Source organism: Oncorhynchus nerka, linkage group LG1 (genome assembly GCF_034236695.1).
Source record: "Oncorhynchus nerka isolate Pitt River linkage group LG1, Oner_Uvic_2.0, whole genome shotgun sequence".
Classification (NCBI taxonomy): domain Eukaryota; kingdom Metazoa; phylum Chordata; class Actinopteri; order Salmoniformes; family Salmonidae; genus Oncorhynchus; species Oncorhynchus nerka.
The window spans coordinates 35062563-35084773 of NC_088396.1; the positions used below are offsets into that span (position 1 = coordinate 35062563).

A 22211-nucleotide genomic window follows, 5' to 3' on the forward strand; every position below is an offset into this window, starting at 1 on the left:
ATTTTGCTAAATTATTTTGTTTCTCTAAACATTTTTATTCTGTCTCATTTGTTAGTTAATTTGTCATGTTCAGTGTTTGCATTTTATTAGAATAAACTCATTTGTTATACATTTTTGATTTGACTTCATTTTTCAAATGTGCTTGAACAGTCAGTCGCTCAACTTTTTGGATTTATTTTATTATTTGCTATTTACTTTGAATTGCATCGTTCTTCTCCTCAGCTCCCATGTTCATTCTGGGTTTCTCTTTTCTGGGAGATGGTTCGTTTGGTAATTTAATGTTACTGCTTCAGAGCTACAGTTGAAGTTGGAAGTTTACATACACTTAGGTTGGAGTCATTAAAACTCGTTTTTCAACCAATCCTCAAATTTCTTGTTAACAAACTATAGTTTTGGCAACTCGGTTAGGACATCTACTTTGTGTATGACACAAGTCATTTTTCCAACAATTGTTTACAGACGGATTATTTCACTTATAATTCACTGTATCACAATTCCAGTGGGTCAGAAGTTTACATACACTAAGTTGACTGTGCCTTTAAACAGCTTCGGAAAAATGATGTCATGACTTTAGAAGTTTCTGATAGGCTAATTGACATCATTTGAGTCAATTGTAGGTGTACCTGTGGATGTATTTCAAGGCCTACCTTCAAACTCAGTGTCTGCTTGACATCACGGGAACATCAAAAGAAATCAGCCAAGACCTCAGAAAAAAAATTGTAGACCTCCACAAGTCTGGTTCATCCTTGGGAGCAATTTCCAAACGCCTAAAGGTACGAACAACAACATCTGTACAAACAACAGTACGCAAGTATAAACACCATGGAACCACACAGCCGTCATACCGTTCAGGAAGGAGACACGTTCTGTCTCCTGGAGATTAATGTACCTTTGTGCGAAAAGTGCAAATCAATCCCAGAACAACAGCAAAGGACCTTATGAAGATGCTGGAGGAAACAGGTACAAACTTATCTATATCCACAGTTAAACGAGTCCTATGTCGACATAACGTGAAAGGCCGCTCAGCAAGGAAGAAGCCACTGCTCCAAAACTGCCATAAAAAAGCCAGACTACGGTTTGCAACTGCACATGGGGACAAAGATTGTACTTTTTGGAGAAATTTCCTCTGGTCTGATGAATCAAAAATAGAACTGTTTGGCCATAATGACCATTGTTATGTTTGGAGGAAAAAGGGGGAGGTTTGCAAGCTGAAGAACACCATCCCAACCTTGAAGCACGGGGGTGGCAGCATCATGTTATGGGGGTGCTTTGCTGCAGGAGGGACTGGTGCACTTCACAAAATAGATGGCATCATGAGGAGGAAAATTATGTGGATATATTAAAGCAACATCTCAAGACATCAATCAGGAAGTAAAAGCTTGGTCGCAAATTAGTCTTCCAAATGGACAATGACCCCAAGCATACTTCCAAAGTTGTGGCAAAATGGCATAAGGACAACAAGTCAAGGTATTGTAGTGGCCATCATAAAGCCCTGACCTCAATCCTATAGAGAACTTGTGGGCAGAACTGAAAAAGTGTGTGTGAACAAGGAGGCCTACAAACCTGACTGTTACACCAGCTCTGTCAGGAGGAATGGGCCAGAATTCACCCAACTTATTGTGGGTAGCTTGTGGAAGGCTAACCGAAACGTTTGACCCAAGTTAAACAATTTAAAGGCAATGCTACCAAATACTAATTGAGTGTATATAAACGTCTGACCCACTGGGAATGTGATGAAAGAAATAAAAGCTGAAATAAATCATTCTCTCTACTATTATTCTGACATTTCACGTTCTTAAAATAAAGTGGGGATCCTAACTGACCTAAGACAATACATATTTACTAGGATTGAATGTCAGGAATTGGGAAAAATGTAGTTTAAATGTATTTGGTGTATGTAAACTTCTGACTTCAACTGTTTGTGTACATTTTTCTCTCTTTCTCTCTGTATTTAACAGATTCTCCATCTCTTACCCTCTCGCCTAACTTTATCGGTCTCTTTTTAACCTTTGTAATGATTGCAACTTGTTTGCTGTGAAAGAACTACAGTGAAATAAGTGAGTTCTCCCAGCATTTCCCCAGAGCAGGACAGTATTAGTCCCAAATGGCACCATATCCCTATATAGTGCACTACTTTTGACCAGAGCCCCTAGTGAACAGGGTGCCATTTAGGATGTAACCACAGCCTCTTAAACTTACACCTAAAAACTGTAGTGGTTGCCAATCAACTGGTAGTTTGGCAGCTCTCAAATATTGGTGTACCGCATCTGACAGAGATCTTCCACAACAGAGATATTCACTGAGTGTACAAAACATTAGGAACACTTGAGTTGCTCCCCGTTTTCCGTCAGAACAGCCTTACTTCGTCGGGGCTTGGACTATACCAGGTGCCGGAAAAGCTTTACATAGGGATGCTGGCCCTGACTCCAGTACTTCTCACAGTTGTGACAAGTTTTCTGGATGTCCTTTGGGTGGTGGACCATTCTTAATACACACAGGAAACTGTTGTGTTTGAAAAACCCAGCCACGTTGCAGTTCTTGACACACTCAAACCGGTGCACCTGGCACTTACTACCATAAGGGTGGCTACTTTGAAGAATCTAAAATCTAAAATATATTTGTTTAACATTTTTTTTGCTTACTACATGATTCCATATGTGTTATTTCATAGTGCTGATGTCTCCACTATTATTCTACAATGTAGAACATAGTAAAAATAAAGAAAAACCCTTGAATGAGTAGGTGTGTCCAAACTTTTGACTGGTGCTGTAACTCTAAGTCGCTCTCTACTATTCCAGAATCTTTCTAAATTGCTGCATTGCCCTAATTAAATCGTTCAGGGGGTGAGATAGAGGGTGGGATGGGAGGTGCACTTATGTAGTGCAAAATACTGATTTTCTTCCAAAGCATTGGAGAAAGACCTTTTCTCTAGCAGCTTGAATAGGGTCTCAGCCAATTCCCTCATTGTATACAGTAATACAGTGTAATTATACAGTACTTTACCCGATTTAGGGCTAAATTATCTCTCACAAAGTTTTCCTTAGTTGTTGACAGAAGAGGGGTAACTGTTTGTCCAATAGTTTGTCAGTTAGATTGTGTTTGTACAGGCTGTAGAGTGGGTGGCGTGCTTCAGCCACAGCTGTTGTGTGCGTGTGGGAGAGTTTTGTTGTGTTGCTGTCATTCTGTTGTAATGTTTAAAGGAGTACTTTTCTTTTTTACAACCAGATATCTATTTGTATGTTATAGAAATGTCCAGAGCTCTTTTATGTGATTTCACATGATTTTGAGAAACGTACCCTAAACAGGAAATCACTTCCTCATCCTTGATGTGTAGTATGGGGGCCCCAAAAACACATGAACAAAATATGTCATTTTAGAAACGGCAAAGCTCTCAGTATAGTGATGCCGGTCTTTAGACGTTTTACACATGAAATTGTGTCATTTCCAACTTTATCCACCATGTTTTATTTTGATTTTTAAACGGGTTGATCAGCTTTAATATGAATATTCTTTGCTATATATATTATTTTTAATATATTATTTTCCCTTAAACATAATTGGACAACAATAGACTTCAACTTCCAGCCTAAACATACTATATTCATTTTATGGACACAGTATATTTGACCTTTGTTATCTTTTTTAAAAAATATATTTTTGTTATTTTTAGGCCCACCTTTCAGCTCCCCTCAACCCCTCCCATCTATTTCTGAACAACATCCCGTTTCTATTAGCCATATATTTTTCAACTGTGTTGTGATGTTTCACAAAAGTCCTGCACCTTTCTATTCTCATAGTTTCTACAGATTGTAAATTAAAGATGAAATGTTTTGCTAAGAGTATTATTATATTATTGATAGTTTGACTATGACTTTTCAAATCACCCAGCAGTGCTAATTGCAGATTTAGCTCCAGGTAAATGTTGTAATTCTTCAGCCATTCCTGAACCTGCGACCAAAAACAAGCTACATATATGCAGTACCATAACAAGTGTTCTAATGATTCTGTCTCTTAGGATGGTTGTATCCCCCATGTATACAGTGGCAAGAAAAAGTATGTGAACCCTTTGGAATTACCTGGATTTCTGCATAAATTGGTCATACAATTTGATCTGATCTTCATCTAAGTCACAACAATAGACAAACACATTGTCCTTAAACTAATAACACACAAATTATTGTATTTTTCTTGTCTTTATTTAATACATAATTTAAACATTCACAGTGTACGTTGGAAAAAGTATGTGAACCCCTAGGCTAATGACTTCTCCAAAAGCTAATTGGAGTCAGGAGTCAGCTAACCTGGAGTCCAATCAGTGAGGAGATTGAAGATGTTGGTTAGAGCTTCCCTGCCCTATAAAAAACACTCACAAAATTTGAGTTTGTTATTCACAAGAAGCATTGCCTGCTGTGGACTATGCCTCAAACAAAAGGGATCTCAGAAAACCTAAGATTAAGAATTATTTGACTAGCATAAACATGGAAAGGGTTACAAAAGTATCTTTAAAAGCCTTGATGTTCATCAGTCCACGGTAAGACAAATTGTCTATAAATGGAGAAAGTTCAGCACTGTTGCTACTCTCCCTAGGAGTGGCCTTACTGCAAAGATGACTGCAAGAGCACAGAGCAGAATGCTCAATGAGGTTAAGAAGAATCGTAGAGTGTCAGCTAAAGACTTACAGAAATCTCTGGAACATGCTAACATATCTGCTGATGAGTCTACGATACGTAAAACACTGAACAAGATTGGGGGTCATGTGAGGACACCACGGAAGAAGTCACTGCTGTCCAAAAAAACAATGCTGCATGTCTGAAGTTCGCAAAAGAGCACCTGGATATTCCACAGAGCTACTGGCTAAATCTGTGGACAGATTAAACTAAAGTTGAGTTGTTTGGAAGGAACATACAGCACTATGTGTGGAGGAAAAAAGGCACAGCACACCAACATCAAAACCTCATCCCAACTGTAAAGTATAGTGGAGGGAGCATCATGGTTTGGGGCTGCTTTGCAGCCTCAGGGCCTGGACAGCTTGCTATCATCGATGGAAAAAGGAATTTCCTAGTTTATCAAGACATTTTGCAGGAGAATGTAAGGTTATCTGTCTGCGAAGTTGGGTGATGCAACAGCACAACGACCCAGAACAGGGAAGTAAATCAACAACAAAATGGCTTCAACAGAAGAAAATTCTTCTGGAGTTGCCCAATCAGAGTCCTGACCTCAACCCGATTAAGATGCTATGGCATGATTTCAAGAGAGCTGTTCACACCAGACACCCCAAGAACATTGCTGAACTGAAACAGATTTGTAAAGAGGAATGGTCCAAAATTCCTCTTGACCTGCAGAAAACTTTTGGTTGAGGTTATTGCTGCCAAAGGAGGGTCAACCAGTTATTAAATCCAAGGTTTCACATACTTTTTGCACTGTGAATGTTTACAGGGTGTGTTCAATAAAGACATGAAAACATATAATTGTTTGTGTGTTATAAGTTTAAGCAGACTGTGTTTGTCTACTGTTGACTTAGATGAAGATAAGATGACATTTTATGACCAATTTATGCAGAAATCCACAAACTTTTCTTGCCACTGTATAACATTCTATTGTTTGCAAGAATTCTATATAAATCATTTAAATTGTAAAACTGAATTTTGACTCCAGCGTCGTTCAGTGTATCTGTTCATAAACCATGTGCCATGGAATGGGTACATCGAAAATCTCTTCCCAACTATTTAGCTGTATGGCACAGCTGTCAATGTTTGGTCCTTAAATGAATCTGGTATATTTTTTATTTAGCACAATTTTCTTTAACCAAATTTGGTCTTTAATGCAGGGCCGTCAGACAAGTCCCTTAACTTCTCCCCCTTCCACTTGCCTCTTCCATTTTTGGAGTAATGCTGCAATTAATAGGTTATAATTTTGAATAGAGCAGACATTTCCATATATTTGTCTTAGCTGCATGTGTGACGTAACTCTACCAGTCCTATTTATAATATAATTTATGAAGATAAAACCATTAAAAAAAAAAACTTTCCCAAAATATATATATATTTTTTAACCAATTAGTATATTTGAGTTTAACCATATTTGCTCTAATATTTGTTCTGTCTTTTCTGGTGGCTAACACTTATCTGTAATGTTTTATTTTGTTTTGAGTAACTCCAGACGTTTCCCATATCCAGCTGTTCCATTCTCTGTGTAGCCTGCTGCTACAGGTAACTGCCAAAATAAAGGAAACACCAACATAAAGTGTCTTGATATTGCGTTGGGCCACCACGAGTCGCCAGAACAGCTTCAATGCATCTTGGTATAGATTCTACATGTGTCTGTAACTTCCTGTGCGGAAGCACCCCATGCTTTCAATATACTTTGTATCCCTTATTTACTCCAGTGTTTCCTTTATTTTTGCATTTATCTGTAGAATGAACGATGGAGTCTCAACAACATTGAATATAACATTGCAGATAAAGTTCAGAATGACAAAATTCCATGTGTACAACATATAAAGACCTGGATCACTATACTGAGAGCTTTGCGTTTTAAAAAAAAACATATTTGGGTGTTTTTGGAGCCCTTGTTCAAGTTTTTTCAGGGCTGCAATACTACACAACAAGGATGAGGAAGGGATTTGCTGTTTGGGGTAAGTTTCTATAACATGTCATTTACATTAAAAAAATGAAATTTGGTTGTCACAATGAAAACCTAACTTTTCAGTCACATGTCTAACTGTAGACCGTCTCTGTATTTCTCTCTCACTCTCCTCTGTCCTTCCCTCTTCTCTATCCCATCTGCTTTCTCTTTCTCCTCCTTCTCTACTTCCCTTTTCTCTCTCTCTCTCTCTCTCTCTCTCTCTCTCCCCTCCTACTTCTCACTGTCTCCCTCTCTCCTCTTCCCTCTCGCATCCTCTCTCTCCTCTTTCTCTCTCACTCTCCTCTGTCCTTCCCTCTTCTCTATCTCATTCACTTTCTCTTTCTCCTCCTTCTCTACTTCCTTTTTTCTCTCTCTCTCTCTCTCTCTCTCTCTCTCTCTCTCTCTCTCTCTCTCTCTCTCTCTCCCCTCCTACTTCTCACTGTCTCCCTCTCTCCTCTTCTCTCTCGCATCCTCTCTCTCCTCTTCTCTCACCTCCTCTCTTCAGTGGGTGTACCAGAAGGTCGTCGGCCCCTCAGTGTAGCTAGACAGTCTCGGGACAGAGCCTCAGTAAGTACAGCACACTCATCATAATAACGTCATGTTCAATCGAGTACATGTAGTAGGCTCCCTGTTTGACTCAAACTTCAAAATGACACAAACCATTATTTGCCATTAATATCTATTGGGCATAACATAATCTGAAATACAACCAAAACAAACTACAAATGCATCCAACAAGTTTGTAGAGTCATAAGCTTGATGTAGTCATTGTGTGCTAGGAATATGGGACCAATACTAAACGTTTGACTAAATGTTATACACTATCAGTGAATTTGTCCAAATACTTATGAAACCTTCAAATGGGGGGACTAAATACATAAAGTGCATTCACTTCTAAACGGTAAAATGCCTTCAAATTTAAGGTGACATTCTGTACTGTCGCTTCATTGAAAACATTTGATGTGACATCCAACATGCTGGAGTATAGAGCCAAATTTAAAGGTTTAGCTTCACTGTCCAAATAAATATGTAGGGGAGTGTATGTGTAAATCTGGTTGGTTTTCAACAACATGTCATCTTTTGGTTCCACTTTCATTGTTTTTTGTCCTCTGATGACTTCTGTGGTTTGCAGCCTATGTTTCTCACCCATCTCTCACACACATATCCCCCCCTCTCTCACCCATCTCTCACACACATATCCCCCTCTCTCACCCATCTCTCACACACATATCCCCCCTCTCTCACCCATCTCTTCCCATCTGTCTGTTTGTAACTCAGTCACCACCATTAACAAAGATCCCCACCTGTAAAACGCGAGTGGTCGCCCGCCTGCCCCCCCGCCCTAACTCGTCCTGCTCCTCCCACACTAAAAAGAACTTGCTGGGGGAGGTGGAGCTTGATAGGCCCCGCCCCTCCTCAGGTGGGCCTCGTGACTCTACCACACTACCCAGACTGATATACCTGGTAAGGTTAGCATATGGCCCTGAACTGATCAACTGATCTCACATATGTAAATGAATACAATAATATATAACAATAAACAATATACAGTGCCTTCAAATACTATTCATACCCCTTGATTTATTCAAATTCTGTTTTCTTAAAGCCTGAATTCAAAATGGTTTAAATACATTATTTTGTCTCAACCATCTACACACAATACCCCATAATGACAAAGTGAAAACATGTTTTTAGAAATTGTAGCAAATGTATTGAAATTGAAAGATACAGATATGTAATTTACATAAGGATTCAGACCCCTTTGTTATGACACTTGCTATGACACATCCTTGAGATGTCGCTACAACTTGGAGTCCACCTGGGTCTAATTGAAATGTTTTGACATACTTTTTTTGACAAAGAAATACACCTGTCTATGTAAGGTCCCAAAGTTGACAGTTGATGTCAGAGCAGAAACTATAGCATGAAGTCTAAGCAACTGTCCGTAGATCTCAAAGATGGAATTGGGATGAGGCATACATATATCTGGGGAAAGGTATCATTTTTTAATAGAGCAGTGGTCACCAACCGGTCGATCGAGATAGACTGGTCCATCTCCAAGGCATTCCTAGTCGAAAACCCCACCTCTTTAAGGAATACCTAGGATAGGATAAAGTAATCCTTCTCACCCCCCTTAAAAGATTTAGATGCACTATTGTAAAGTGGCTGTTCCACTGGATGTCATAAGGTGAACGCACCAATTTGTAAGTCGCTCTGGATAAGAGCGTCTGCTAAATGACTTAAATGTAAATGTTAAATGAAACAGACATTAATGTGGAAAACCTAACCTTGTGTTCCTATTTATGATTTTTTCTTCACGTTGTTGGCAGTAGGTGCACTTGATTCAGCAGCCCTGGTGCCAGGAAGGCATTTTAAATGTCTGATGGTAGAATTTCACCTACCCGACAGGCCCGCAGAGCAAATCAAGTGCACCTGTAGGCCTACAGCTGGCCAATCAGATAGCTCAGATCACTGTGTCTGCACAGTTTCCTCGAGTCATAGACTGTAAAAATAAGCTTTGAACGCACAGCAAAGTTGACATTTGAAACCACGACTAGAGAGACTCAATGAATACAGCAAAGAGCTGCTGGTTTTATAAGTAAGTTCATGTTTAAATTGTTACTAAGCCATAAAATGTGTGTTCTCCCTAATTCCACTCGCGCTACAACCAGCTGCAATGAATGAGCATAGCAAAGTGTTCCGATAAGCTTGCTTTAAGACTGTATACCCTTTTCTCAGTAGAGGGATGGTGAGTCAGCCTCACTGCTGCTCCTCCCTCCCCTCAGACTTAACATCAGCTGGAAGACTGTATACCTTTTCTCAGTAGAGGGATGGTGAGTCAGCCTCACTGCTGCTCCCTCCCTCCCCTCAGACTTAACATCAGCTGGAAGACTGTATACCTTTTCTCAGTAGAGGGATGGTGAGTCAGCCTCACTGCTGCTCCTCCCTCCCCTCAGACTTAACATCAGCTGGAAGACTGTATACCCTTTTCTCAGTAGAGGGATGGTGAGTCAGCCTCACTGCTGCTCCTCCCTCCCCTCAGACTTAACATCAGCTGGAAGACTGTATACCCTTTTCTCAGTAGAGGGATGGTGAGTCAGCCTCACTGCTGCTCCCTCCCTCCCCTCAGACTTAACATCAGCTGGAAGACTGTATACCCTTTTCTCAGTAGAGGGATGGTGAGTCAGCCTCACTGCTGCTCCCTCCCTCCCCTCAGACTTAACATCAGCTGGAAGACTGTATACCTTTTCTCAGTAGAGGGATGGTGAGTCAGCCTCACTGCTGCTCCCTCCCTCCCCTCAGACTTAACATCAGCTGGAAGACTGTATACCCTTTTCTCAGTAGAGGGATGGTGAGTCAGCCTCACTGCTGCTCCTCCCTCCCCTCAGACTTAACATCAGATGCAGGTAATCAGTCCAGTAAAAAAAATGCAATTTATTAATCTCACTCATCTTAAAATCTGAGCGGTAGATCTTGACTTGCATTGTTGCTTAGAAAGTGATCTTGACTCAAGAGAAGGTTGGTGACCACTTTTAAAGAGAGTTCAACATTTCCAAGAGCACAGTGCTCTCCATCATTGGGAAATTGAAAACATACGTAACTACCCAGACTCGAACTGGCCGTCTGACCAAACTGAGCAACTGAGCAAGAAAGACCTTGAACAGGGAGGTGACCACTCTGACAGAACTACAGAGTTCTTTGGCTGAGATGGTAGAACCTGCCAGAAGCACAACAGTCTCTACAGCACTTCACCAATCTGGGCTTTACGGGAGAGTGGCTAGACAGAAGTCACTCCTGAGAAAAAGGCACGCCTGGAGTTTGCAAAAAGGCACGCAAAAGATTCTGTGGTCTGATGAAACCGAAATTGAACTCTTTGGCCTGAATGCAAAGTGCTATGTCTGAGGAAAACCAGGCATAGCTCATCACCCGTCTAACACCATCCCTAGGGGCGAAGATTTATGTTCCAACAGGATAGTGACCCCAAATATACAGTCAAAGCAACGCTGGAATGGCTTCAGAACAAGAATGTGAAAGTCTTTGAGTGGCCCTGCCAAAGCCCAGACTTGAAAATCTTTGTAAAGACTTGAAGATTGCTGTTCACCGCCGCTCCCCATCTAACTTAGCAGAGCTTGAGAAAATCTGCAAGGAAGAATGGGAAAAGAAATCCCCAAATCCAGATGTATTAAGCTGATACAGACCAAAGGTGATTCTACAAAGTATTGACTCAGGGGTGTGAATACTTATGTAAGTTAGATATATCTGTACATTTGCAAAAGTATCTAAAAACATGTTTTCACTTGTCATTATTGGGTATTGTTTGTAAATAAAAAATTGTTTTAATCCATTTTTCAATTCAGGCTGTAACACAACAATGAATACTTTCTCAAGGCAGGGTATGAAGAAGAATATATACAGCTAGGCACTCAGATAACTTCGGTAACTACTGTACTAAGCTAAATGTGTGTGTGTGCATTGCATGCGTGCCTGCCTGCATGTGTGTGTGGGTGTGTGTGCCTGCCTGCTTGTGTGTGTGTGTGTGTCTGACAGGATGGAGGTTCGCAGAGCCCAAAAAGGTCGTCCCTGCCCCGGCCTGCCTCTGTCCCGCGGCCTGCCTCTATCCTCAGCCGGCGTACCCACCACCAACCACATGACCAGGAGGAGAGCTCCACCTCTATCACCAGCTCCGGCTCTACCGCACCCCGTAGACCCACGTGTAAGTCACTTCTCCTCCTCTCTCTCTCTCCCTCTCTCTCGCTCTCTCTCTCTATCTCGCCCTCTCTCTCTCTCGCCCTCTCTCTCTCTCTCTCTCTTTCGCCCTATCTCTCCCTCTCTTGCCCCCCCCCTCTCTCTCTCTCTCTCTCTCTCTCTCTTGCCCTCTCTCTCTCGTCTTCTCTCTCTCGCTCGCTCTCTCGCTCTCTCTCTCTCCCTCGCCCTATTTCTCTCTCTGTCTCTCGCCCTGTCTCTCTGTCTCTATCTTTCTCTCTGTTTAATCCTCTACCGCTCATCCTCTCCTCTAGCATTCAGTACAGAGGTCAGGGCGGAGCATAGGACAGGACGCGCCCCTAGTTGGACAGGTATAGAGTAACTCTCAATCTCATCCAGTTCCATCCAGTCTCATCCATGTCTAACTCGGTCCCTCTTCATCCCCAACTGGTTTCACCTAGTCCTGCAGTGTCTCACCTAGTCCTGCAGTGTCCCAGCTATTCTCATCTCGTCTCACATGGTCTCACCCAGTCTCATCCAGTTCAACTCTGTGTGTTCAATATCACATCCTTAGTAAGAGATGACTAGTTGGAATGTCTCATCCTTGGTAGTTAACCACTGGGCACACACTGATTGAATCAATGTTGTTTCCACGTCATTTAAATGAAAGCAGTAATGTGCAGTAATGTAAGCCTGGTCCCAGATCTGTTTGTGCTGTCTTTCCAACTCATATGGATCTTAGACAACACAAAACCGCACAAATAAATCTGGGACCAGGATAGAGTAGTGCTGAGAGGTGCCCAACCTGATTGACCTTTGAGTAACCTCTCTATATGACCTCTGTAACCTTTATGTAACCTCCCCACACCCAGGCACACAGTCGATGCGTTCCCGTTCGCTGTGCACCACAACCCGCACCCCAGGGTCCACAGCCATCTCCCCTGGGACTCCTCCCAGCTACAGCTACTCCTGCCGCACACCTGGGACCCCTCTCACCCCTGGCACACCCCGTTCTCGAAGCCTGCTGCAGGAGAAGAAGGTATGGTCTACCTCTGAAATGGCACCCTAGGTAACCGGTTCAATAGAGCTGGGAAGGAAGCAAGGGTGTTGTATGGATTTGTATTTGTATTTTTATTAGAATTATTTAGCATTTATTTATTCAGGAGATCATACTGAGACATCTATTTTCCTAATAGTTTATCATGGAAGCAATTTATAATTTGGCAATTCAGGTCCCAATTCATGAATTCATTAATTCAAGGTGGCTCTGCTCCGCACCCCTCCCAAGTCACCTGCTACCACTCCCAAACAGCTCCGCGTCCTCAACCAGCCCCTTCCCGACCTCAAGAACATCAAGTCCAAGATCGGCTCCACAGACAACATCAAGTACCAGCCCAAGGGGGGACAGGTTAGTGCCCCTCCTTTGGTTACCTGATGTATCCACCCTCCCTCCCTCTCTCTTTTCTTCCTTCTCCTTATTTAACCTCCCTTCATTTCCCCTTCTTATGCTCTGTTTCTACCTCCCTTTCTACCTCAGTCTTGTATTGTATTTGACTGATGCTGTATCTGCTAGTTTCTTTTCCAGGGCTTCTTCCCAGCCTTTCAGACCCTGTTCCTCCCTCCTCTGTCCCTCTCTCTGTCTTTCGTGTTCCTCTTCATGTTCATAGCCTGTCGCTCCCTTGTTACTGTAGCTCCGTCCTCCCTCAGTCTGTCTGTCTGGTCTCTGTTTGCTGGGTCATGGTTTTAAAAGGAGGGGAATGAGATAAATGTCCCATTTAGATGTAGCAGCTGAGCTTTTCAAATGGCTGAGACAGAAGAAGGATGAGTACTTGGGGGTGTTTTCTCTGTCAGGTACCTCTGTAGCTCACCATCGATAAGCTAGAGAATAGTCTGGAACACCTCTACCTGTCTAGCCTCCCAGATGGGATGCGTTGCCTAGGCAACCAAAGGCTCATTTGCTACAGCCCCATGCTGAAACAAGGTAGTGTCTCTAGACAGATGGTTTGCTTCCAGCAATGTATCAAAGCTCCAGCTAAAACGTCTGTACAAGTTCTGGCAACAGTTGGGATAGAGAGGACGAGTCAAAAATGGGAAGTACGTCACCGGTGATGTCACTGCCATAGCTATTATTGCATTAGCTAAATATGAGCACAATTCTTGCCCACGTTTTAAGCCCTGTCTACCCAAACTAGTGATTTGTTAGGAGAGTTGACTGTCTGAAGAGGACCCTCCCATAATTAATTTTTTATTTAACCTTTATTTAACTAGGCAAGTCAGTTAAGAACAAATTATTATTTACAATGACGGCCTACACCGGGCCAATTGTGTGCCGCTCTATGGGACTGCCAATCATGGCCGGTTGTGATACCTGGATGTCTGTAGTGATGCCTCTAGCACTGAGATGCAGTGCCTTAGACCACTGTGCCACTCGAGAGCCCTAAGTAATTTTTCCCTTTCGAAATGTCTGAGAGAATCCAACATCATTCTTGTGCAGTTCCCTATAGGCTTACGTCGCTTAAAAACAAGGAGCGTCCATGTTACCGCAGAAACGGACTCAACCTCACGTGTCATCATTTTGAATGCACAGCCGTCCTGTCGTCTTTGCCTCCTCTCTCCTTATATCGGCTGTCAGATGTAAACCAAACATACTTTTACTTTGCTGCTTTTGGGTAAAGTTACATTTATTTATTTTTGACAGTTATGGCGGTTATTTTATTTTCCTGACTGTCTCCATCCATAACCGTCAGTTACATGATTATATAATTACCGTGGCAAGCTAGACTAAACCCCCGGGAGACTGGCTGGCTGAAAGTGTCTCTGACATGGGTTCCAACAGAAAGTGACAACATAACCCTGTACTCAGTGACAGGAAGTGACAACATAAACCCATAACCAGGGGTGACTGTCTGGGCATGGGGTTGCCACAGCTGCCAGGTTGTAAGTCTCCCAGCCACTCAATATTTGCATCTCAAATGATACCCTATTGCCTATATAGTGCACTACTTTTGACTAGAGCCTATGGGCCCATTTGGAATGCAGACCGTGCCTAAGTCTAACAGACTGATTCTAACAGACTTTGTTAAATATGAATCAGCCCTTTGAGGCGATGGTGTTTGTTTTCTGGCTCTTTTGACTCGATGTCTCCGGAGCAGTCGGAAGGTATGATGAATCCTTTAGCAGTCTCAGTAGCACAACCCTAGACAGCAACTTAGAAATGGCTCTAAGTGGTTCAATTGTCGGAGAAGCTGATTAATCATTTTGAAGACGACCAGACAGTTCCTGGAATAGAGGGAGAATGGGGAGATTTTCTATCTTTCTATCTGGTCAAACGTAGTGTACTATAGAGGGTATAGGGTGCCATTTTGGATTTACTCCTACAGGCTGCTCTAGGGCCTTCAGTAGGCCCTGATACATATACACAGCCCTGTAGCATCGTAGAACCTATGCAGTACTTCCAACCAGCCAGTAGCAGTAACAGACCTACAGTAGTATCCCAGTCCTGTAGCATAGCAGAGCCTATACAATACTTCCAACCAGCCCAGTAGCAGACCACGTGTGCATCCCAAGTAGTATGCATTACTTTTGATCAGAGCTTATATAGGAAATAGGTTGCTATTTGGGACACAGACCAGTCAGACCTACAGTATCCCAGACCTGAAGCATAGCAGAACCCTTGACAGTACTTCCAACCAGCCCAGTAGCAGTAGCAAAACCTATACAGTATCCCATCTACAGCACAGTGACTCCCTATCTAGTTAGAACAATAATGTGTCTGCTTTTCTATCAGCAACACAGAGGCAGGGGCCAAACGGCCACCACAACAGAGCCCAAACGCAGCCCGTCGTGGATCTGGAGATTGCTCCTTCGCCTGGTCTCTCTCTCCTTATATCTGTCTGCTGCACACAGTGTGACGTGGGCCCCCATGCCAGCCAAAGACCAACTGGTATACAGTACCTTCACACACACACACACACACACACACACACACACACACACACACACACACACACACACACACACACACACACACACACACACACACACACACACACACACACACACACACACACACACAGTCAAACACATACACATAGTCAAACACACACACACATAGTCAAACATAAGAGACAAACACAAACTCCCCACTGGGCACCCGCTGGTTGAATCAATGTTGTTTCTACGTCATTTCAATTAAATTACGTTAAACCAACGTGGAATAGACGTTGAATTGACTTATGTGCCCAGTGGGACATGTCAAATCTTGCCAGGAAATGAAGTCCCCCTTTGACCCGAAGTTTATTTCACAGTACTCTGGTTTCTGATTTATCAAAGGTCACTGTCTGATGCTCTGTTCTACCAGCCCTATATGTAATGGTAGAAAGGGTCATGAACTCCACCTACCTGCTGTGTTCTGTATCTACTGACATACTGTATCATCACTATTAAGACATGTAGCCTTCATCTGAATCTCCATCCAGCTCTCCTCTGATCATCATCAACAGTTGTCCTGCCTTCATACATAGCTATCTGTCTGTCCTCTTAATGCTGTGCCTATACGTCCCTTCCATAACACATAAGCCTAGCATCCATCCTCATCCTCATTTAAATAGCCACATTATATCTCTGTATTTCCTCTAGATTCAGATTTTAAACAAGAAGCTGGACTTCAGTCACGTACAGTCAAAATGCGGATCCAAGGATAACATGAAGCATTCTCCTCGTGGAGGCCATGTATGTACCTCTACCTACCGTTCTGTTCCCTCTCTCCCTTCTCCTCTCTCTGGCCTAGTAGGCTACACACTCATGTTGAACAACTAATGTACTTATGGAGACACCACTAGGCAGAGTTTCAACATTCTGATAACATTCCCAAAATGCCCTGTTTTTCCCTGGAATTTGGGGCTAAGTTACCAGAATTTTGCACCCCTAACACCAACTGTTGTGCAAACATTGTTGTGCGGATAAAACTCATCAAAAAATGTGTCAGTTGTACGGCCTGAGTGTGTACTAGACCTCTCCCTCTATTGGGAGATGAGTGGACTGTGACCCCGTCCGTACAGGGGCCACCCTTACCCTCAGCCAGGGTTCCAATTACAGGGGGGGACTGGGCACCCCTATAATAAATCAGGGTCCCCCCCATAAGAATTGAAATATCAAGAACATTTAAATATCAAGTCATTGTATTATTCAAACCCTGCTTCCACCCCTGCCCCTATCCTTCTCTCCAACCCCAGTCCCCAGTCCTACTTCAGCCTGTCTGCCAACATGCACAATCTGCTCCCCCTCTTTCCATTACAATGCAGCTAGCTCTGAGATGTGCCAACTCCCACCTTGGTATGATGACAGAACTCTCCAATTAGCCTATAAGTGAAGATATATCCTTGTCTCTCCCTTGAAGAGCGAACTGTAGGCTCATTTCCATTCATCTTGGAACCCAGAACCACATCTAGCTAGCTACTGTAATGGGAGTACAGTTCCATTGATATGTGCACAAAACCAAAAACACTTAAATCACAGACTCCCTTTCCTGAGCACTTTGCCTCCTGTATGGTTCAGTATCTTATCTGAACAGCCTGATGATCAAAGCTGAAGTCTCCTCTTCTTGTTCGTCATTCAGTTGTAATATATACCCACTCTAATGATGGAAGTATATATATTCACATGCAACAAAACAATGATGGTGTTGATGCAGTTTATCAACAACACATGTGCATCTACTGTATGTATCTTCCATTCAGAGTTCACATACTCAAACAATCATTTGTACCTCTGTACCTGTTATGACATGGAACACAACATGGACGTTTCAAACATGTTCTATAGAGATGCATTAAAGCAACTATTCTCCACAGTAGTGGCCTTAAAATGGCGGAGGCTTATAGAGAATATGCATATGTATAAGTATGTGTGTTATAAGCATACTGTACATGGTGTATAAAGAAGTACAACATGAGGGGATTTATCAAAATGTTTGTGTTGTTGTGAGAGTAATGCAGTGGGAAGAAGAATGTTTTCTACTTGTTGTTTTTCTGTGAAGCTCCAGCAGTGACCTCCAACCAGATGACCTCTGCCTTATCTCTCTCTTCTTGCTCTGTTTTTTCTCTCATTCTTTTGTTCTTTCTCACCACTTAAACCACTCCAATCCACTGCTCACAGGTTATCTTTCTCTCTGTGCTATCTGCTGGCCTGTGACTTTCCTTTAGATTTTCTTCCCCACTTCCTGCATGTCTAGCGATATAAATGTATTAAGATGTTTTATACTTTTCAGCGCGACCAATCCTGCTATTTTATGTTTGTGTCTCAATCTAACTTACTTTGTCTCCTTACAGCTACAGCAGGCCCTGGCCCAATCACTGTGACTATTTTAGAAAGAAATCCTGTCCCTTAGCCATTCTAGTTTACATCCCATATTCACAGTCTATGGGTGCATCCCGAATGGCACCCTATTCCATTAAATAGTACACTACTTTTGACCAGGACCCATAGGGCTCTGGTCAAAAGTAGTGTACTATATAGGGAATAGGGTGCCATTTGGGATGCACAGAAGATACCATCTCTGGAAAAGACTGCCTGAGTAGTCCTGGCAGATTCAGCACCCTATCTCCCCGTTGACAGGCATGCAGTACATACATTAGATTCACTAGATCCATCCCCATTCAAGTCAATTGCTGTGCTCCGAAGGACTTTCCCTGTTCTAGTCATTGTAAACTTAGCAAAAAAATAAATGTCCTCTCACTGTCAACTGCGTTTATTTTCAGCAAACTTAACATGTGTAAATATTTGTATGAACGTAACAAGACTCAACAACTGAGACATAAACTGAACAAGTTCCACAGACATGTGACTAACAGAAATTAAATAATGTGTCCCTGAACAAAGGGGGGGTCAAAATCAAAAGTAACAGTCAGTATCTGGTGTGGCCACCAGCTGCATTAAGTACTGCAGTGCGTCTCCTCGTGGACTGCACCAGATTTGCCAGTTCTTGCTGTGAGATGTTACCCCACTCTTCCACCAAGGCACCTGCAAGTTCCCTGACGTTTCTGGGGGGAATGGCCCTAGCCCTCACCCTCTGATCCAACAGGTCCCAGACCTGCTCAATGGGATTGAGTTCCGGGCTCTTCGCTGGTCATGGCAGAACACTGACATTCCTGTCTTGCAGGAAATCACACACAGAATGAGCAGTATGGCTGGTGGCATTGTCATGTTGTAGGGTCATGTCAGGATGAGCCTGCAGGAAGGGTACCACATAGGGAAGGAGGATATCTTTCCTGTAACGCACAGCGTTGAGATTGCCTGCAATGACAACAAGCTCAGTCTGATGAGGCTGTGACACACCGCCCCAGGCAATGACTGACCCTCCACCTCCAAATTGATCCCGCTCCACAGTACAGTCCTCGGTGTAATGCTCATTCCAAATTGACAATTATCGCTAATCCGACCATCCCCCCTGGTGAGACAAAACCGCAACTCATCAGTGAAGACGTGGCAGGTAGCCTAGTGGTTAGAGCGTTGGACTAGTAAGTGAAAGGTTGCAAGATCGAATCCCTCAGCTGACAAGGATAAAATCTGTCGTTCTGCCCCTGAACAAGGCTGTTCCTACGCCGTCAATGAAAATAAGAATTTGTTCTTAACTGACTTGCCTAGTTAAATAAAGGTAAAAAATAGCCCTTTTGCCACGCCTGTCTGGTCCAGTGATGGTGGGTTTGTGCCCATAGGCGACATTGTAGCCGGTGATGTCTGATGAGGACCTGCCTTACAACAGGCCTACAAGCCCTCAGTCAAGCCTCTCTCAGCCTATTGTCGGATAGTCTGAGCACTGATGGAGGGATTGTGTGTTCCTGGTGTAACTCGGGCAGTTGTTGTTGCCATCCTGTACCTGTCCCGCAGGTGTGATGCTCGGATGTACCGATCCTGTACAGGTGTTGTTACACGTGTTCTGCCACTGCGAGGACAATCAGCTGTCCGTCCTGTCTCCCTATAGCGCTGTCTTAGGCGTCTCACAGTACAGACATTGCAATTTATTGCCCTGACCACATCTGCAGTCCTCATGCCTCATTACAGCATGCCTAAGGCACGTTCACGCAGATGAGCAGGGACCCTGGGCATCTTTCTTTTGGTGTTTTTCAGGGTCAGTAGAAAGGCCTCTTTAGTGTCCTAAGTTTTAATAACTGTGACCTTAATTGCCTACCGTCTGTAAGCTGTTAGTGTCTTAACGACCGTTCCACAGGTGCATGTTCATTAATTGTTTATGGTTCATTGGACAAGCATGGGAAACAGTGTTTAAACCCTTTACAATGAAGATCTGTGAAGTTATTTGGATTTTTACGAATTATCTTTGAATGACACGGTCCTGAAAAGGGACATTTCTTTTTTTGCTGAGTTTCTATCTATGTTTATCCTAACTCTTGAGGATCACAACTAGCTTCCTCCGCTGTAGACACAAGGCAAGAAGGTCACCGTGTCATCTCAATTGCATACACAACACGTCCTTTCTCCTCTTGTCCTTCTCAAAACCCATTGGAGGAGAAATTAAACTGACATTTTCTTTGACGATTGACTGAATTGAAATTGAATTCAAAACCCAGCTCTGGTAGTAATGTTATGCCCTGATGTGTTGAGAGGTCAGAGGTAAGAGGTCAGGGAAGCTGTTTGTCGAGTCATCTGGATAAAGCTCTGTGTCACAAACCCAATCCCTCTCCCGCCCTCACCTTCACCTCTATAAATATAAACATGATATAAACGTTATATAAACTATCTCCGACTCCTACAGGTGCTTATTCCCAGTGTTAAACTGGACTTTAGCCATGTTCAGTCTAGGTGTGGTTCCCTGGACAAAAGACAGTATGCTGCGGGAGGGGGAAATGTGAGTCTTTTATCCCTAATATACTTGACGTCTCTCCTCCATACCTTTCTCTCTCACACACACTCCTCTCTTTCTTTTTGGTATGGTACCCCTTTCTCTCACACACATTCTTCCTCCTCCTCCTCTTCTTCGCCCTTCTTTTCTGTCTTTTTCTGTCTCTCTCTCACATACACAGGCCTCCTCTTTCTTTCTTTCTTTCTTTCTTTCTTTCTTTCTTTCTTTCTTTCTTTCTTTCTTTCTTTCTTTCTTTCTTTCTTTCTTTCTTTCTTTCTTTCTTTCTTTCTTTCTTTCTTTTTCTGTCTCTGTCTCTCTCACTCACTCACTCACTCACTCACTCACTCACTCACTCACTCACTCACTCACTCACTCACTCACTCACTCACTCACTCACCACTCACTCACCAGTCAGAGTTCCAGGGAGATGCAGAACTGGGGACTACATGGTTCCTATCCCAGTCCAAGGCTATTGTACAACGTCTCAAATTACACCCTATTCCCTATTTGGTGCACTACTTTTTACCAAGGCCCATAGGAAATAGTGTGCCATTTGAGATGCGACCTGTGTTCACCTTCTCACTTGGTCCCACTTGGCATTGACACCACCTCTGCTATAGCCTGGGTGCCCTTCTCTCTGCCAACTCCTTATGGAATTGTCATACCAGACTGTTTGGCTTGACAGTAAAAGCAATGGAGTTGGAAAGAGCACAAACAGATCTGGGACCAGGCTATCTCCTTTATGGGTGTGCTTTCTGTTTCTTGGAGGGGAAGGGGTTGAACTTGAACATTGGCTGTCTCTCTCACCCCCCTCTCTCTCAAACCCCACTTGTGAAGAGTAAATGATAGATGGATAGATTAGTCACTGACACAAACCACAGCTCTGTCTTTCTCAACATGTTCACTAGCATTCTGCATGGTTGGGGAGGGTATAGTTTCTATCAGATACTGTTGCAACAAGCATATACAGGGCCTTCAGAAAGTATTCACTCCCCTTGACCTTTTCAATTTAGTTGTGTTACAGCCTGGCTTTAAAATTGATTCAATTGAAATGCTGTGTCTCTGGCGTACACACAATATCCCATAATGTCAAAGTGGAATTATGTTTTATATATATATTTTTTCTCAAATTAAAAATGAGATGCTGAAATGTCTTGAGTCAATAAGTATTTAACCCCTTTGTTTTGGCTATTTTAAATATGTCCAGGAGTAAACATGTGCTTAACACGTCACATAATAAGTTGTATGGACTAATAATAATAAGGTTTAACATCATTTTTGAATGACTACCTCATCTCTGTACCCTGCACATACAATTATCTGTAAGGTCCCTCAGTTGAGCAGTGAATTTCAAACACAGATTCAATCACAAAGACCAGGGAGGTTTTCCAATGTCTCGCAAAGAAAACAGTTACAGAGTTTAATGCCTGTGAAAGGAGAACTGAGGATGGATCAACAACATTGTACTTACTCCACAATACTAACCTAATTGACAGAGTGAAAGAAGGAAGCCTCTACAGAATAAAATGTACCTGAACATGCATCCTGTTTGCAATAAGGTACTAAAATAAAACTGCAAAGAATGTGGAAAAGAAATTAACTGTATGTCCTGAATAAAAAACATTATGTTTGGGCAAATCCAGCACATCATTGAGTACCACTCTTCATATTTTTCATATTTATGGGTATGTTTGTCATCAGCAAGGTCTATTGAGTTTTTTAGGATAAAAAAACACGGAATGGAGCTAAGCACAGGCAAAGTCCTAGAGGAAAACCTGGTTCAGTCTGCTTTCCACCAGACACTGGGAGACAAATTCACCTTTCAGCAGGACAATAATCTAAAACACAAGGCCAAATGTACGCTGGAGTTGCTTACCAAGAAGACAGTGAATGTGCCCTAGTGGCCGAGTTACAGTTTTGACTTAAATCTACTTGACAATCTATGGCAAAACTTGAAAATGGCTGTCTAACAATGATCAACAACCAACTTGACAGAGCTTGAAGAATTTATTTTAAAGAATAATGT

At 42.6% G+C, this 22211-nt stretch overlaps 1 protein-coding gene across 1 annotated transcript in view; it reads left to right on the plus strand.

The window, feature by feature from the left end:
* LOC115129663 (microtubule-associated protein 2-like) overlaps nt 1-22211 on the plus strand; it is a 147989-nt gene that overhangs the window by 120785 nt on the left and 4993 nt on the right. The window contains exons 11-18 of the mRNA XM_065018467.1: nt 7130-7191; nt 7903-8088; nt 11173-11338; nt 11643-11699; nt 12201-12367; nt 12590-12736; nt 15116-15271; nt 15967-16059. Coding sequence (XP_064874539.1) covers nt 7130-7191; nt 7903-8088; nt 11173-11338; nt 11643-11699; nt 12201-12367; nt 12590-12736; nt 15116-15271; nt 15967-16059 — 1034 coding nt within the window. The remainder of the gene's footprint in view (nt 1-7129; nt 7192-7902; nt 8089-11172; nt 11339-11642; nt 11700-12200; nt 12368-12589; nt 12737-15115; nt 15272-15966; nt 16060-22211) is intronic.